Genomic DNA, 19,288 nt, shown 5'->3' on the forward strand with positions numbered 1-19,288 from the left:
AGTTCTCTTCTGTCATCTGCTCGCTCTCTCCTCACTCTCTCTTTCCCTATTTACCACTAATAATTATCGTATTTATTGAGATATTGGTGCAATAAATAATGCATGACCACCCCGAGCCGAGGCAAAGAGTTGCTCTACGCTATCGCTGCAGCGGTCAGTTGAAGGTTACGGCGTATGCCCATAAATATTGCGTATTGCGTATATTCAACCTGACCAATCTGCAGATTCCGCACAGGACTATCTATCTTCTGGACTATGCTCGAATGTGTGTCACCGACAGACTGCCTATGCAAAATGCCAAGTGGCCGAGTTAAATCGTATTCCTGTTGCTGCCGCTGGCCTTCTGCTGTCTCCCTCACACTTGCACGCTGCCACACTATGAATATGCCTCGCCCATGGAATCTCGATGCGGTCAGAATCCATATAGCTACAGCTCCACCTCCACTTGGCTTCAATCGTTGGAATTTGTCGTGACAATAATCAGCAGCGTCTCTGCATGGTGTCAAAAACTGGGCTGGTCTCCATGTTGCCTGACCAACCCACCAACCCACCAACCCCCATCCACCTCCACCCAGCTCCATCTCCTTCTGCTGAGGAGGGTAGTTTCTGTCCTGCTCTATTCGCTGCTGGCAGTCGAAGCCACAAATATGAGCATTGCTAGCTGGCTGCGAAATAAATTTGGGCAGACAAAAAATTGACATTGTTCGACAAGCGAAGGCGGTGGGTGGGGCGGTGTGTGGGCCAAGGCACTGATTAGAACAATATGCGTAAGTATATGTAAGCACATTCTATATGCTCTCTATATATGTTTATATGTATATATTTACATGTATTTATATATGTAGCGCATTTATACGAGCTCTGTTTTGTTCTGGGCCAAAAAAAGGATGTGCTCAAAATAAATATGCGTGCGTGTTGCTTGCCCACACCCAGGCACGACTCAATGCGACAAAGTGTGCGTGCTTATGTGTGTGTGTGTGTGTGTGTGCTTACTGCTGTGTGTGTGTCTTGCCTTTCGTTGACACTTTCACAATTTATGGCAAATGCTGTCTTTCACCCTGGCACAGGAAAGGCGCCAACACATCGAACCCACCCCGCGCCCTGTTGCCTGACTTTCACTGTAATTTTTTGGCCCGCCCACCAAAAACAACAAACGAAACAAAAAAGAGAATTACAGAAAATAAGCGAAAAAAGAAGCATAACAACAACAACAACAACAACAACAATAACAACAACAGCAATAACAACATGCTGTTTAGCAGTTCCGCAGTCCCAGTTGTACACAGACTCATTTGAAATAAATATTTTTGTGTTTTTACTTTGGTAGCGACAATAACGCAAAACATGAACAGCAGCAGCGGCAGCGGCAGCAGAAGATATTTGTCTCTCTCTTCATGTGTGTGCGTGTGTGTGTGTAGTGCGCTGTAGGCAAACCACGCGCGGCGATGCGGCGTCAAAGCTGAATTACTCATACGCCACGTTCGCCGCCAAAGCACAGTGTCGCCATTTGATTAGTTCTTGTAGGCAACTAACAGTATATAAGCAAGAACTAAATATAAATATAAAATATATTCATTCTAGCTTTAAAATGAGTGGTCATTCAATTTGCTAAGCGCTGAGAGGGTGGCCAAAATATTATTGTCAAAAGAGAAAAAAAAAGTATTTTTATTTTTTAAGCAATAATTTTTACAAATTTGCTTACTAGAGGTAGCGGCAAGTTTGCTTTAAAAAATGCAAATTAAAAAATAAATTAAACCAAAAACAATAATATTACTAACATTTATTGTGAAGAGTTTCTTTTTAATGAGATCTCATTTAAATAAGAATTTTATAGCATTTGTGTTTATTGCTACCGTTTCATTGCTTCTACTCTAATTCGATTTCGTTTGCCACATTTCCCAGCTAATTAGCCCACTGTGCAAGTGAGCCACGTTTGGCCTAGGCTGACACAATCCGTGCCTACTATGCGCGTTGACGTTAAAAGCTACAGAGCAATTAATCATTAGCTTTTACAGGATTTATTGCAAATACTTTTATCGGATATATTAAATGAACTCCACTCCACGTTCGGCCCCCCCGGGGGGCCAACAAAAATTATGGCAGCATTAATCCACTGTAGACTATCTGCCTGGCGAACGTCTTGGTGCTTTAAGATTTGCGTCATTCAGCCACCCCAAGCACCCCCCAAACACCCGCAAGCAACCATCGTCATCATGTGGGTCAAAATTTAACTGCGGCATGAAAAAAAGAGGCGAAGCTAAGGAAAAACTTCGGTGTCATTCGACATATGCGTACCGCACGCAATGCAAAAGCTGTTGATAATGCGTGCTCGCCAGGTGGAGGAGTCGGAGAAGGAGGAGTACTCTGGGTCGTAGATGGATGTCAATGCTGGAGCTTAGCAACAGTTTAGTTCGCTTTTATGCTGCTTGTTTACGCGCGCTGTGACAAAATGAGTTACAGGTTTCATTCATTCGCTAATGCAGCTTGATAAATTCGTGCACATCAATTACGCAACAGCGACTAATGCGAGCGAAAAATGTAGTCGACCTTTTTTCTTCGGGTGTACATGCTGAAGGTAAGTGATGCTGCTCTGTTTTCAAGAGAGCTGTGTGTGTGTGTGTGTGTGTGTGTGTGTGTGGGTGCTGGGTGAGTATGTTTCATGTGCCATTAACTTTGCAAGCCGTTGCGATTGATCTTGGCACTAGGAACTGCTGCTTGGATTTTATTTTTATCGCCGTAGCAGCCAAACTCCCTGCAAATGCACATGCAAATTTATAACAATTTTACGTTCTCACATGCGTTGGCTCGTAAATCGTCTCACTGGCAAAAGGTGCGAAATGCCAGCGTACGACGTGCCACCTAGTCACCGAGCCATCGAGCCACCTTGCCACCTTCTAGTTGCCAAGTGGCAAGTGCCCTGTGCATAAAAAATCGTTTATGGCTTTGCAGCGCTCAAATAGAACAAAGCATAAATCCTAATTTACTTACCGTATAACCCGGTGGCATGTCTACCTATGTGGGAGTGTGTGTGTGCGTGTGTGTGAGTGAGTGTGTGTGGGGGTGGGTGTGTCTGAGTGTGCGACGGAGGACACAACATATATCAACAACATCTTAAACACATGACGGTAAATAAATACAAATGTGGAAAATTGTGAAAATGTTGGCTGTAAATTGCAGCGGATGGCGAAAACCAGATTCCAGCAAACCAGACAGCGATAAAAAGCTCCACTAAGAAACTAAAGTAAAATACAACAAGCTGAAAAGTTGGAGCTGGTCGAGAGGCTGTGAGGCTGAGAGGCGGCACTCCCAACGTGCAACGATTTACGATTCGTTTAAAAAAGTTGTGATTCGATCAACTCGAGCAAAAAAGAAGTGTAACCGGATTTGTATATAATCTAAACAAAAAACTTTGCAACTGTCTAAGGATTGGGTGCTTTATTTTTACTGCTATTGTTTGGATTTAAATATAAACATATATATGTATATATCTGAATTACAAGTCAAGCTGATTTGTAGGACTTTCTTGAAGTAGTCCTTCAAACAGGTATGCAGAGTGGCTCGAAAAATAATATAGCATACTTTTAGGACTTCGAATTTATTTTTTAGCTGCACAATTATTTATACAGATGCATATTTTTGGGATTGGAATGAAATATTTAGGACTGTTGACAAAGAGCTGAACTAATACTGCTTATAATAAGAATCTGCTTACGATCTACAGCCGCCTAAGTCTCTTTTCAGGCCCTGGGTTCACTAGGTCAGTAATATGTCTAGGAACATTCCGTACATCTGAAAGCAAACTCACTAAGACTCTCAATAAGATAAGATTGACAACGATATATGTATATGTCAGGAATCTATGGCGAATGCTGCATGGAAAATCTTGGAATAATATTACAAAAATTTCGAACAGTTTCATGGAGAACGATACTTGACAATTTCATATATTTTTAACTTTATCAAAAGCACTCCGATCCTGGAAAAAAAAATCCTTGTGGATTTGGGAGGAACCTCTTTTTATTTTTATTAAATAAAACTAAGAGTTAGTTATTTGCTATAATTTATGCAGAATTTGTCTACTCATAGTCTAACCCAGTCTATTTCACAAAGTCTAGGTTGCTGAAAAGTTAACCTTTTGAAACTCATGCAAATTACTTACGAATTCCAATTATCGTTCAAAGTCCCTTGACTTTGTTGGGGCCTTCAAAAGCCAACAGTAATTAAGTACAGAAAGTCAAGGTACTTGCTGTCTGCCATATTTTTTACAACTCTTAAATTTGAGCTAATCAATATTTATTCAATTTTTATTCAATAAAATCGAAACATTACTTCCACCCAAGCCAATCCAAGTTTCATTTAGGCGACCCGTTTTGTGGTCGCTTGGCTCAACATAATCACACTTTGAATATTTTCAGTTCTGATGCACTTAAAGCCAGCTGCTGCGCCAGCAACTCTTAATGAGTTGAACTGAGTTTTGTGGATGCCGTAGCTGCGGCAGCCGCAGGACCGCAAAACCGAGAGCGCACCACATCGAGTGGTTGCCAACTGTCTGCATAAAACAGCAGCAGCGGGAAGAGAGAGAGAGAGGGAGGAGAGAAAAAACAGGAGGAAAAACAAGCGTAAGCGTTACATTGTTATAATTTATGGGGTCCAGTTACGAGTTCAAAACAAATAGAATTACAAATACAAATGCATACGACATTAGCATTGTCGGATCTTGGAATTAACACCAGGGCCAAGGCACGCCAAGAATTCGGAGCATATTGTGTGTGTTGGTGCTGGTGTTTGTGTTGTCTGTGTGTGTGTGTGTTAGTTGTGTAAGCTGCTTGACTTCTGCAATCCGAATGCCAACAGCTTCCACACAAAAAAAGGCAGCATGTTAAGTAAACTTTATGGCCGAGCACAGGAAGGAGCGCAAGAAAATTGCGGCGTGCAAATAAAACCAGCGCAAAAGTGAGGCATCAAAAAGCAACATCAACAACAACAACAACAACAGCAGCAGCAACAGCAGCAGCAACAACTATAAAACCTGCAGCGATAGTAAAATGCAAATTGGGTGGCAGTTGGGGGCAGTTTTGCTGGCTGACAGGCGGGATTCCCTGGGTCTTCAGAAACTTGGAGGAAAAGAAAAAAAAAGAAAGCGCTCGCATTCGCACTCGTAAAATAAAAGTAAAGTGCAACAGCAATTTGTTTGCACAATTGCTGAATGCGGCCATTGCTGTTGCTGTTGCTGCTGTTGTAGCTGTTGCTGTTGCTGTTGGTGTTTTGTGTTGCTGTTGGCACTCGTCGCATTGTTTGCTTTGTTGCCAGTTGTTGTACATTTTTATGACAGCTCAAATTGGCCCCCGTCGCCGTGTTTCGCAGACTCGCTCGCCTCGCCTCGCCCGCCTCGCACGCCTCGCCCGCCTCGCTCGCCCCGATTGCCGCCAGCAACACTGTCGTCAGCATATGGCAATAAATGAAGCTGGGCCCTGGACGAAGGACTCTGTAAAGCAGAAGGACTCTGTAGACTGTTGACTGACAGCGATTGGCGTCTGATTTGTTAAGAGTCCGGGGCAGTACGCAGTCTCTTTGTCCTCTCTCTCTCTCTCCCTCCCTCTCTTCATCTCATTGCAGGCCCATTTCATTTTCTATTTGAGCGCTGTGAAATTAAAATAGAAATCCCGCGCCGCTTTTGACAACTTTTTAAGCTCCATTAGCGTTTGACGAAAAATGTTAGCATAACAAGGCGCCATAAAAGGGTCAAACTCGCCGCGACAGTCAAACCGCATCGCGACAGGACATTCACACAGCAAGCAGCCTTCTTCAGTTGACTGCCGCCGCCTCCTGCTGTCGCTCCTGTTGCTGTTGCTGTTAACCTTGAGGGTTGTGCCCCCAACCGCCAACTCCACCCGCCCCATTCCACACACACTCACACAGAAGAGAGAAAAATGCCTCCTGTTTTTGGTTGCATTTCCGCAGCTCGAAAAACATTTAACTGTTTGGCATTCATTGCGAATTTAAAGGGCGGCTTAGTGACAGGAATAATAAGGAAGCTCGCAGCGGAAGCGTTGATGTCAACGCAACGGACCCGGCCGAGCCAGACTCGGGAGCGCCGAAAGTAACAACCACAAGGGACATGGGGAAGTTCGACTATGGCCATAATAATAGCAACAGCAATGGGCCACAGGGCCATGGCCCATGACGTCCTTGCTGTCTGTTGCTGTTGCTGTTGTTGTCCTCGTTGTCGTTCCCTTCCTCTTTTCCTTTTCCTTTTTTTTTTTTTTTGATTTTGGTTTGGCGCTGTGCAAACAGAGCAAACCAAACCAAACGAAACGTAACGAAATAAAGCCCAAAACCTCAAAATGTTCGAAAAAGGGACAACAGGCTGCAGGAGGCGGCGTGGGCGGGGTTAGGTAGCTGGAAGACCGGGAGCGGGAGTTACACAGCTCACTGTGGATGCGGCTGAATGCCTCGTTCTGGCCATTGTTCTAACCGGCATAGTTAGTGAAGCTTCTGGCCAACTTGTGTGTCAGCTTTTCGGCAAGAGAGAGAATGAGGGAGTGGGAGAGAGATAGACAGAGAGAAAAGCCATGCGGCAATTGTGCAAGTGGAAAATAATCAAATTAAATGCCAAATAACCAGATCACATGTATATGTGAGCTTCTCTCTGTGTGTGTGTGTGTGTGTGTGTCTGTGTGTTGTCTTTTGTGCAGCAGCTCGTCATATCTAACCATAATTCAGCTTAAGTTAGCGCCCCATTTCTCATGGCTAGCAACATTGTTTTTAGGTATTTTTGGCAGCTAGGCAGCCAAGTGGCAGACATCAAAACACACGCCCAAAAAAATACCACCCTGCCGCCCCCCACACATGTACCAACCCCAAGCCCTGCTCATAACAACCCTCCAAATGAACGATTGCCTGCCCATACGACTCCTGCTGCTGCCGCTGCTACTGCTGTTGCTGCTCTGCTGCCGCTGCTGCTGCTGCTGCCGCTGCCGCTGCTTGCTGCTGCTGCTGCTGCTGTTGCATAATTTTCGGCAATCCACAAGTGTGTGTGCTTGGCTTTGCTTGCTATGCGTGTGTATGCGTATGTGTGGGTCTCTACGTGTGTGTGTGGGTGTAAGAGCGCTCTCGTTACATTTGTTGCCAAAAGCAGAGCGAGTGCGTCTGCGCACTATTTGTTGATTGCCTTTCGGGGGTGGCTCTAGCTCTGGCTCTGGCTTCGGCTGCTGCTGCTGGCTCTGCTTCCTCTGCTGCGGCTGCTGCTTGGCTACTTGTTGTGTCTTTGTGTTGGTCGCCGTTGGCTTTAAAAGCGCGGCCTATCGATCTACACAAATCAAAGAAGCAACAAAAGCCGAAGAGCAAGAAGAGGAACCAAGCTAAACAAGTATTGCTCTAGCCCTATGCACTTAGATCTGCGCAACCCTGCAACAGCCGAAGCTTTCACCCTTGCCCATTAAGCGCCAACACCACCACCAAAATGTTGTTGCTTTTGGGTTCGCTGCTGACCCGAAATCACGCACACTCGCTGTAAATTACACACACACACACACACACTAGTACACAGAGCTCAGTTTAGCAACTGTGACGTGAACGGCAACTGTGAAAACGTAGCGCACAGCAGTAGAAGAAGGGAGTGGTACCGTCAATAACTGACGCACAGCGGCAGCAAATTAATGCTAAATTCAAAACAAAATAGAAGCAACAAGACAAAAAAACTAAAACAAAAGTCCAAAAATTCAAGTAAATCACAAAACACATAAAGCAATTGTAATATACTGCAAAAATGATATATATATTTCGGAAAATAGTATAAAATAAATAAATACAAAATCAAGTCAACGACGAGCAAGTGCCAGCTGAAAAAGAAGAAGAAGGTGTGCAAACACAGATTTAAATATATGATTTATTAAAGTTACGCCAAATGGCTGGCAAGTGAAAATTTTAAACAAGGAAATTCATTCGGGCGAAAACTTCAATTGAAAACTCAATTTATGCATGAGTTCTCACGTTCAACTGTAAACTTTTGTTGCATGTGACGTATGCAACAAAGTGCCGAATCAGCGTGTATGTGTATGTGTGAGTGTGTATGTATGCATGTGTGTGAGTGTGTGTGTGTCGTATACCGCAGCAACAGCAGCAGCAAGCCCTAAAGACACTCGTTGCGAACGCTGCAAAGTATGCAATAAATTTGCGCATTGTTTATGTGCAACTAATGGCAGCAAGAGCAAGAGCAAGAGCGAGAGAGAGAGAGAGAGAGAGAGAGCGAGTGTGTGTGTGAGAGTGAGGGTGGGTGCTCGAGCACAGTGAGGTAGGCTAGGGCAACCAACAGTTGACTATTTGTTGCATGTATGCCGCACTCGTCACTCGCCACTCGCTCTAAAAAGCTCTCGCTCTCCCAATCGCAGCTCTCGCGCGCTCTCGCACTCGCTCTCACTCTCTCTTTGTATTGGTGTGCGTTGCTCTTACTCGTTTCGGACTCACAAAAACATTCGACAAGTGCAGAGTGAAACAAGTTGTTGTACGCTGAAACACAGCGAACAACGAAAAAAAAATTCATTTTTTCTTGTTCAATTTTCAAGCAACTGTGAGCTTCAACAAATCAACAAAAAGTGCGTGCAACATGAAAAAAGTATTATAAAATGCTATAAGTGATGCAGTGAATGAATTGATTTACGTTCAAGCCAAATCTCATAAACAACAATTGTAGTCTGCATTTCCTAAACAAAGCCAACGAGTGCACGAGTATGCGCCATTTTAAAAAGTGGGATAGGGATAGATAGTTTACGTGGTTGGTGTGCGTGCGCGCCTTCCATTGGAAGAGCATTGCCTGCCTGTCCGCTCGCCTGCCCCTTTGCCCGCTCACTCATACGAATTGAAGCCCCCCTTTGCCGTGCCACTTTCCTCCTTTTCTACTTCCACTTCTGGTATATTAAATAAACTGTTTCGAAATGTTGCAATAAAAGAGAAAAAGACAAAGAAAAATAAAACCGAGTTTCTGCCTCGATTTGATATTCTTGTAAAGTGCTGAGGAACAAGTGTAAAGTACATGCAGCAGCATCTACTGGAAGGCAGCAACTAGGCTTTGCTCTACTTGTTATGTGAACAGCAGCATCCGAGCTGTGAACCAGTGCGTGAATTTGTTTACAGTGCAAAGGACAAAATCAAGTGTCTAAATAAAACAGTTTGACTAGAATAGTTACAGCAGAAACAAGAAATACAAATGAATCATCAAAAAACCCCATTAGAAACAAGTTCCAATCAATCCAATTGTAAATCAAAGAGTTAAATAACAACATGGAAATGTGAATGAAAACAGCTATGGCTAATATCAAACCAACCAGTTCATCTCAATAAAAGCAATTACTACCATTACATGATATGAGCATAGTGGAAATAAACCCATTGAAAAGCTGTCTGAATAATAATAGTTGTTTCCAATCAAAACAATAATAATGAAGAACTAGTTCCAACCCAGTAGCCTAAAGTGTCAAGAAAAACATTTAACTTAGTTCAAGAATATAATTATCAGAGTAAAACAAAAAAAAATTATTTTGAACTACCACCTTATCTATTATGGCACTCTTTTGTTGTATTCCGTTTGATAATGACCAGTTCTCATCTAAATCTGAAGAAGCAGTTCTGTTAATCTTGTACTGATCTTGGCTTTAATGAGCTTTTCAAATATTACCAAAAATTCAAAAGGATCTGTAGCTTATCTGAAAAGAACTAGTTCCTATTCACTATTATTATTACAAACACCAAATATATTGATATTGATAACGTATTACTTTCAAACTGAAAAGAACCGGTTCTTTTTATTAACTACTGTCTATTTGTTTAAAAAAAAAAAAAATTACTCTATCAAAATTTGTTTGAAAAAACATCATATCGTTGATCGGGTTTTCATATGAGGAGAACCAGTTCCAGTGAATTGCCATTAAATATTTTACTAATTTCCATTTGCCAACTTAGTTATATGTATATTTTAAGTCTTATTTACAAAGCTCTAGTTGAGCTGTGTTAACTAATGGATAAAACCTTCTTTCCCGTTCTATAAAGAACTTTGATTAATGCATGGAAACGGAAACGGGAACGGAACGGAAACGCAACAACGAAAGCAATAACTTAAGTGATTCTTTCAAGCATACTACGCGTATTGAATAAAAGTGATATATATATACATACACACTCATATATAAAAAATATATAGAGAGAGAAGAAGAACAAGAACTGCAAATGTTATAAGATAACACTGCTGGGGAGTCTGCTTGGCAGTGGTGGAGGAGAGAGCCAAATCAAGATCAAGGATGCACGTTAACAATGCTAAGCCAAAAGCAATAGCAGCACCAGCAGCAGAAGCAGAAGCAGCAACATCAACAGCAGAAGTAAAAGTAGAAGTAGAGGTAGAGGTAGAGGTAGAAGTAGAAGTAGAACCGATTTCCGGTACGGAAGTAGCGCTACTCTCAAGGCAGCTCATGTCAAAGTCGAAGTCAAAGTTGGAGTCAAAGTGAAGCATTTTACTGCACTGACTACACTGGAGTCGATGTGAAAGAAGGTTGTGCTATATCTAAAATAGTAAATAAATAATAAATAAGTAAAAAAAAAAAAAAACAACAAAAAAACAAATAAGCAAAAACAAAATAAGAAAAGCCGTAACACAAACATACAAAGTATAGCCCAAAGGGTTTTTAAGTAGTTTATAAAAAATTTCGATCGAACTGGCAAGTGGCAGCTAGTGAACAGAGCGACGTAGACACAATGTCTGTGGACTTTATACTGCCCAATCGCAACAAGATACAAACGATTGCCTATGCGAGCAAGAAATGTGCGCCGGCCAGCGATTTACAGAGCTGGCGACGTCCCAAGTCCAAGCCCAAGCCCAAGCCCAGAGCAACCAACAACCAACACCAACAGCAGCAACAGCAGCAGCAGCTACAGCATCAGCAGCAACAGCAGCAGCTACGTAAACTGAGGCCGACGGCCAATACCAATTGGAATGAGGATAAGTTCTCCGTGCTGCGCAATGCCAATAAGAATAATAACAATGGCCAAGGCAAGATGACCCTTAAGTCTGGCAACAAGGATAAGGAGAAGGCTAAGGATAGGGAGAGCAAGCGTAAAGCAGCACTCAAGCGTGAAATAATCGAGCTGGACGATGATGATGATGACGATGCCATGGAGGACGAGGAGGAGGTGGCCCAGTCCGACGAGCAACAATTGGAATGGGCGGCGGCACAGTCGCTGGTGCAAATGAACTCCAAGCAGGAAAAGCAGCGCCATCTAGTATCATCAGCGGGCGCTACTATAACAGCAATAGGAGAAGTGATCTCCAAGCCGGACAAACAACGCCATCCAACAGCAGCAATAGCAACAGGAGCCATAACAGCAACAGGAGCTACAACTGAAAATGGAGTTGGAGCTGGAGCTGGAGCAGCAGCAGTAGCAGCAACTGGAGGAACAAACACAACCAAAACAGTATCCGCAGGTAGGTGCAACAGTTAAATACATATCCGCTTTCCTTTATAGCCCTCCATTAAATCTCCTGCCCCTGATTACGGCCACCTGCCCAGAGGTTGCGTCACAACAATGTGAACAGGTGGCTGCGACAATTTGTGTACTCGTGTATTTATTTTTAGTAGCCGTCGCCCGCACGTTTTTATGGCCACCCACTGTGGCTCCACTTGGACTACAGTTACGGACAACGGACAACCTTACGTTTCCTTCCCTTTCTTCTGCCGCTGGCCACTCTCCCACACTCTCTTGCGTGTTTGACATTGTTGCCGTTAGCTAATCTTTTTAGCGTATGTTGGCATTTTTCATGTTTGCCTTCTTGTCGATGTTGTTGTTGTTGTTGTTGTTGTTGCCGTTGTCGTTGTCGTTGTCGCTGCTTGTTGCTCTTCACAAAAGGCTGTGCAGAAGAAGCAAAGCAGCAAATGCAAACACGAAAACCAACACGCGCCATTGTCAAGGGGGCCAGCAGGGTGGGCGCACTTTACTTGTAGTCTTGTAGCAGCAAGCAAGCAAGTCTTATCGATTGAGAATACGAAATGTAACACAGCTCTAGAGAAATAATGTCATCCCCCTCACACCGCAAGCGAACACTATTCAAGTATATTTAATAGTAAGAGTATCCGTCTCTCCCTCTCTACACTGTTTTGTCGAGCACTAGCACAAAAAAATACTAAGGAGCTCGTTTATAGTATATTTAAGCAGAGGTAAGCTTCAGAAGGAGCGTCTCTCTCTCTCTCTTCCTCTCTCACTGTTGCTTTTACCCACAAAAATACTAAGCAACAGATTTTAACAGTGTTTAACCATGGTCACACTCTTAATTAAATTGAAGTGCATAAATTTTTGCCGTTTGGACAATGTTATTTGTTTTTTCATTTTTCAAGGCATCTTTAATCAACTAATGTACGTTTGTTTGCATAGAGAGTGTGCAACGTAAATATGCTTTGTTAGCAGCAGTTAATTAATGCATAAGCTTTTAATTGCGATATATATGCAAATAAACGCAATTGAAGCAAATTTTTATTTACATATTTTAAGTGTATTTAATTTTAAAATATATTTTTTAAATACATTCAAGAAAATATTATTGAGATTAATCGAAATTGAAGGAAGCTCTCCACTGCATACCTTCTTAACTGCCACAGGGTGATTCCGTAAAATTTATATATTTACCAAAGCTAGCGGTGCCGTTCAGCACAGGGTGTCTTTACAGTTCAGTTGTGCTAATTCAGTTCAGAGTTCAAAAAGAGTAACAAGTGTTTGTTTACAAATGCATATTTCACGCAACTTATGCACTTAGACCTAATGAGAATCATTAAATTATAGGCTACATCGATGTGAAACAGAATTATCTGGGCATTTGGCAATCCTGGTCAGCGGCCAAGTCACAATTAAAAGCTGTGACTTGTTATCATGGCGAATGACAGCAAGTGCATTGACAGCCTTCACTTCTGATGCTGTCAATCGTCAGGAAGTTTTTTGCTCTTTTTTCTTTTCCTGAGAAGTTGCAACAAATCTGATCTAAGGATGGAGTTTACAAATCAAATCGATAGCTGTGATATGCCTCTAGATTGTCAGTCAACCAGATGGCTGGGCTAATTGAACATTTGTAATCGAATAAGCATTTGTATTCTATTTGCAGTATCTATGCGCCGTCCAGTGGCCATCGGTCGCGCCCCAGCCGAGGATGGCAAAGTGATTTTCTATGCGCCGCCAGCGAATGCCAACGGAGCGCAGCGACAGCCGCTGCCGATTACCATAAAGCGTGAGCGCGAAAGGGAACGAGAGAGGGAGCGGGAGCGTGAACGTGAGCGCGAGCGTGAACGGGAGCGTGAGCAACAAGTGGCTGCGGCTATCTACCGAGGACGCAGCCTGGAGGAAACGGAGGCGGCGCATGATTTGCTCTCGCTATCCCAGAGCTTGCCTCCTTTGATACCGCCCTGTGTGGTAACCATAATGAAGCAGGAGACTGTGCCCAAGCAGCCGGACAACCTAAATGTCATGCAGGAGATATCAAACACGCCATCGCCTTACCAAAGCAGCAACAGTAGCAGCAGCAGCTGCAACAGCAGCAGCAACAACTCCAATGTTGCTGCCAGCAACAGCAACAGCTCAAATATTCGCTTTATTGGCAGCAGTTCGTATGATTTGCTGCACAGCGCAACGGAAACATCGAACAATTGTTCGCCGCTAACACCGCCCAATTCTGATCACAGCTCAGATGTGGACATTGACATGTCCTCCTCCTCCGAATCCGGCCACTGGAACAAGCAACAGCAACAGCATCAGCAGCAACAACAGCCACAGCCGCAACAGCAGCAGCAGCAACAACAACAGCCGCAGCCACAACAGCGTGCCTCTGCCTTGAAGATGTGTCTCAATATGCTCGATGGACGCACCAAAGCCAGCAAAGCCAGCAAGGATAAAAAGCAGCCACAGCGTCCAAAGACCAGCAGCAACAGCAGCAGCAGCGGTGGCGCCAACAACAACAACAGCAATAGCAGCTCGACTGCTGCCGGCAATGGCGAATCGGTGGCAAGCGGTGAGAATTATGCGAAGCGCAAGCGCGGCTGCTACAAGTGTTCCGAGTGTGGCAAGCAGTACGCCACCTCCAGCAATCTGTCGCGCCACAAGCAGACGCATCGCTCCCTCGACTCTCAGTCAGCCAAGAAGTGCAACACCTGCGGCAAGGCCTACGTCTCGATGCCCGCCCTGGCCATGCACTTGCTAACGCACAAACTGTCGCATAGCTGCGACATCTGCGGCAAGCTGTTCTCGCGTCCCTGGCTGCTGCAAGGCCACCTGCGCTCCCACACAGGTGAGAAGCCGTACGTGTGCGTGCAGTGCGGCAAAGCCTTCGCGGATCGCTCCAACTTGAGGGCGCACATGCAGACGCATTCGGGCGATAAGAACTTCAAGTGCCTGCGCTGCAACAAAACCTTTGCGCTCAAATCGTATCTGAACAAGCATCTGGAGTCGGCCTGCCTGCGGGATAATAGCGACATATCGCTCGACAAGAGCGTGGATGACATTGATCTGGACGAGGATGAGGAGGAGACGAAGCATATCGAGGCCGATGAGCTGGAGAGCGATGAGAACAGTCAAGATATTGTGGTAGCCTAAGTAAAACTAACATTCTAACAAACTTCAAAATACTTTATAACAATGAAAGATAAAAGCAAACCCTATAAGCAATACTCGAGCACCCTTATCGATATACATATATATATATACACGTATATATATGTGAATCAAAACAGTCAACTAGCAGCTTATATGAGTAGTTTTTTGAGCATGGAATTTTTAGTATGGAATGTGTTTTGGTAATGCCGATAATGCCGATATACTCAATAGCATGTTTCTCAATATTATTATTATTACTCCAATTACTATTATAACTACGATTTTTGTTTTCTCCTAGTTTTGAGAATGAGCGAGAAATTACACAAAAAAGGAAAAGAATACAAATATATAAACAAAAGGTTTAATATGGAATCCAAAATGTAACTTATAGTAAAAATCTGACACAACGAATATTATGGAACATAAGTAGAAACTCTATATACAAAAACTATATATATATATATGTATATGTATATGTATATGTATATATATATATACCCATCTATGAATTATATGAGTATATAGCGAGCAGAACCAATTTGCATGTTTTTGGTATATAGAAAGAAAAAGAAATCAACAAAAAAATACTTTAAGACATCGTTTTAGGGCTCTAGAGTTTATATACATAGGTACAGCAGATGATGACATAAAGACACACATGCATACATATAGATACATAGAGTAAACTAATAGTAATAATAATAATAATAATAATAAAGAGGAAAGCCAGCTCATTTCGAATCTTAGCAACTAATTAACTAGAGGACTTTTTTAGCACTTTCTCTAAACTAACTCTCGCTCTTAGTCTTTTGAAACGTATATATATATATGTGTATATATACATATATGTATATATACATATTTACCTAAACCAAAGGCATCACAAGTTCGGTAGGCCAACAGATAAGCAATGATGATTGAATTAATACTCTCACAATTTTAGAAAAACAGCAACAAAACTTTATATATTCGAAAAGAAAAAACTCCCTATTTAAGATGTATAACTTCCATAATATGCTCTAAAAAAAACTACTTCAATTACTTAGAAATGATTATAAAGAAAAAACAATTTAGAAACATATCACAAGGACAATACTTAAACATAAATGCATTCAATTAAACAACAACAAAAATGAACATATATAAAGAAAAGGCAAAAAAAAAAATTAATATAAATTCAATTAAGTTATATACACTCATACCTACACATACTCACACATTTCGCAATATATATAATATATATATTTAGTTATTTTTATTACTAGACTTAAATTATGTACATAGTATCCAGATTATAAACTAATTTTATACAAACAACAATGAAAACCAAGCAAAAACATTGGCAGTCGGACACTACCGACTGCATAATACTCGTTCACACTGAATTTATAACAGAAAAGAAAAAAAGAAAAAAAAAGAAAAGTCTTTCGATTTGACACAACCTAAAATTATATGTCCTATCTGAGAGTTAATGCTGAAACTTCAATTTATAGAACTTCGCATTCTGTAAGCTGCAAGTATCAGTATCGGACCTGCTATACCCAAGAGTATATGTATACAAAATAAAAAATTCCTATTTTAAAGAATTGCACAAAATTAATATGCTCACTTTTCAGTGCTTGAACGAGTATTCCTATAGAAAGCAAAATGAAATAAATAATATTAATACAGTATGGTAAGCCCACGTTGGCCTAGGATAAAGCTCAGTATATGAGAGAGTATATATAATATATATACATAGCTAATACTCGCAGATACAATAGCGCAGTCTATATACATATATCCAAAAAGTTTTGGGCAAGCATCTGAAAGTTTCAATAGATATTCAAAGATGCATAGGTGAAGATGAAGATGGAGAAGATGAAGCACTTGTAAAACAAAAATGAGAACTAAAAGCAATTCCAAAAGTAAGTGACATAGTTTTTAATGAACGTAACTCTTATATATATATATATATATATATATATATATAGGAATCGAAAGACGTATATATAATATATATACAAGAAATAAGTATTTATTTTACGCGTAGTTTTTATTCCGAAACACAAAAATATAAACAAAATCCATTTGAATTAAATTGTCAATTACATTTATTTCTTAATTTAAGAATTGATAGAGGTTATTTTTTAATGCATATATAAATATATATATATATTATATATTGAACAGAGGCAGTTTTTATATCAAAATTAAGCATAGTAAACCAAGAAGCAGAAACAAAAACAAACACAAACATTGAAAACAATTCGAACTTAATTATACAACGAGAAAGAAAAATAAAAAACAAAATAATATTAAATATATTATATATATTAATTATTAACTACGGAGCTAAATGGACAGAGGCACACATACACACTTACACACACATATATATAAAAAAAAAAAAAAAAAAAAAAAACAATTAATTACATACAAAATACATAAACAAATACATTTTGCCATATGCCCATAAAAAATAGCAAAAAAAAAAAAAAAACTAAAAAAAAATATATATATAAATATAAAAATTAAAAAATTAGAATTTAGACCACAGTGCTATGTGCAATTGTTTATAGGGCCATAGTTCGAAATCGTGTTTATGCATGGCTTTATTGATAGCGTTTTAAATAGCATTAAATGCCTATATATATATATACATATATATATATATGTATCAATTCCATTGAACAGTAGTGGTAACAAATTATGTGATTTGCAATTTTACATTCAAAAAATATATATACATACATACATACATATATATACAAAAATAATTACGAACAAGAACAACAAAAATAAAATTATATATAAATATATTGTACATTGAGGCAAGCGTTTAATTGATTCATTTACAATTTAGATTTATTTATACACAAAACAAAACAAAAAATTAAAAAATTAAAACAAAAAAAATTGTAAAAGATGCAAACAAAATATTTTTACACAGATGCTTTGTTTTAGAACTTACAAAAGAAGTTAATAAAAGCCCCCTCCCCGCCACCCCCTTCAAACCTAATTGACCAGAAGCAACAGAGAAGTGCGCTCTCATTATTCCAACACACACACACACTTACATTAACACATAACCCACTTACACACACACGCAGACAGATACACAGAAACACACACGCCCACACACAGAGCTGCAGCTGAACCAATTGAGATTCAAGTTCAATGACACCAAAAAAAATTAATATTAAAATTTTAAATTATTATACAAATGAGATATTTTATAAAACAAAATCATAAAAAATATAACGTAACGTAACGTAAATATTAATTTATATATTCATATATTAGAGATGCAAAAAGACTTGAAACAGTTATATATATATATAAATATATATTATTGCAATATATATTGTAAACATCATATATACAAACACTTACTATCATATATAATTATTAATTATATTTATATAACTAAGTTTTGAGGTGTTTTTACAATAGATTTGCAGCTTTACTTAGGCAAATGTGTATAAGGATTTTAATTGCAAATTACACAAGGATTACAGGATTGAGTAATAAACTTTTAAGAGGATTTTTGATGAATGCATTTGAGACTAAAATCAATTTTTTTAAATTCCAATGCGATTCTTTCTTTCTTCCAAAACCCATTGCATAAATGAGTACTACATCTGGCGTTCAAATCTTCTTTAAACATCATTCCTTAAAGTTCTGAAATTGATCAAAAAAGAATTGAATTTCAATTGACGAGGTGAGCGAGTGACCGTCTGCTGCAATATCGCTTACAGCAATATCACTTCATCGTGTTTACTTATCAGTAGGACTTTCAATGCAGGCAATGTTACAATGTGATAATTTCCTTAGACTATAGAGGCTTATAGCAGATCACTTCAAACTGAATGCAATTATTTATTGAAGTAAGCCGAGCTCTAGGTCAAATAATTTGATGCTCTAAATTCCCTGATTTCATAAGTAATCCTAATGTTTTCTGACAGCTATTCTTGAATTAGAAAATCCACCTGATCTACCAAGAAATGAGTATAGGCTATTCATCTGAACTCGATTTCCTCGCTTTTATGGAAACCCTCAAAACTTAGTTATAGACCTATAAAGATATAGATATACTAACATATATGACACCTATTTAGTCAACTTTCTCTCTCTTTCTCCCACTCTCTCTCAGACTCTGTGTGAGTCTCTCTCTATTTCTCTAGAATACCAAACCATATTTTTACCAAACTCTGGTAAATGATGTACAAGTCTTTATATATATTATATATATATATATACATATTCAGCAACTTTTCACTTAATTAGAATTTGTTCTTGTTCAAAATTTTTAGTTAGAAAAAGATTTAACTCTACCATGCGAAGGAAACAAGTAATTAAATAGTTTCTGCTTTCGTAGAAAATATTTGAAAATATTTAAAGAAAACACATAAAAAAAAAAAACAAGTAAACATAATAATCAAACGAAATTATCAATGCCCAATACACAGTCTCTTTAAATACATATGCTACAGTGGATCTTATAAACTATATAGAAATCATACATACTCGTATACTTAACAAACATACAACTTACATACTTACATACTTTACATACTTTATCTACAGCGTTTACATACACAAGTGAAACACACATACATAACGATTTTATGGCAACAAAATATGTAGAGTATATATATTATCTATAACATATGTACCCCCTCTTCCCGAA

At 39.8% G+C, this 19,288-nt stretch overlaps 1 protein-coding gene across 3 annotated transcripts; it reads left to right on the forward strand.

The window, feature by feature from the left end:
- The first annotated feature begins 7,581 nt into the window (after nucleotides 1–7,581).
- LOC6581399 (zinc finger protein with KRAB and SCAN domains 1) lies at nucleotides 7,582–15,740 on the forward strand. 3 transcript variants are annotated; one of them, XM_015161800.3, is made up of 3 exons: nucleotides 7,582–7,859; nucleotides 10,045–11,470; nucleotides 13,136–15,740. In XM_015161800.3, exons 2-3 carry the CDS (start codon nucleotides 10,744–10,746, stop codon nucleotides 14,614–14,616), a joined length of 2,208 nt encoding a protein of 735 aa, XP_015017286.2. In that variant the 5' UTR covers nucleotides 7,582–7,859; nucleotides 10,045–10,743; the 3' UTR covers nucleotides 14,617–15,740. The 3 variants fall into 3 exon arrangements, with proteins under 3 accessions (XP_015017286.2, XP_032587192.1, XP_002007129.2); XM_032731301.2 differs by lacking the exon at nucleotides 7,582–7,859 and adding an exon at nucleotides 8,465–8,594; XM_002007093.4 differs by lacking the exons at nucleotides 7,582–7,859; nucleotides 10,045–11,470 and adding an exon at nucleotides 12,943–13,066.
- Nucleotides 15,741–19,288: the final 3,548 nt, after the last annotated feature.

Source organism: Drosophila mojavensis, unplaced genomic scaffold (assembly GCF_018153725.1).
Source record: "Drosophila mojavensis isolate 15081-1352.22 unplaced genomic scaffold, ASM1815372v1 contig_74, whole genome shotgun sequence".
Lineage (NCBI taxonomy): Eukaryota > Metazoa > Arthropoda > Insecta > Diptera > Drosophilidae > Drosophila > Drosophila mojavensis.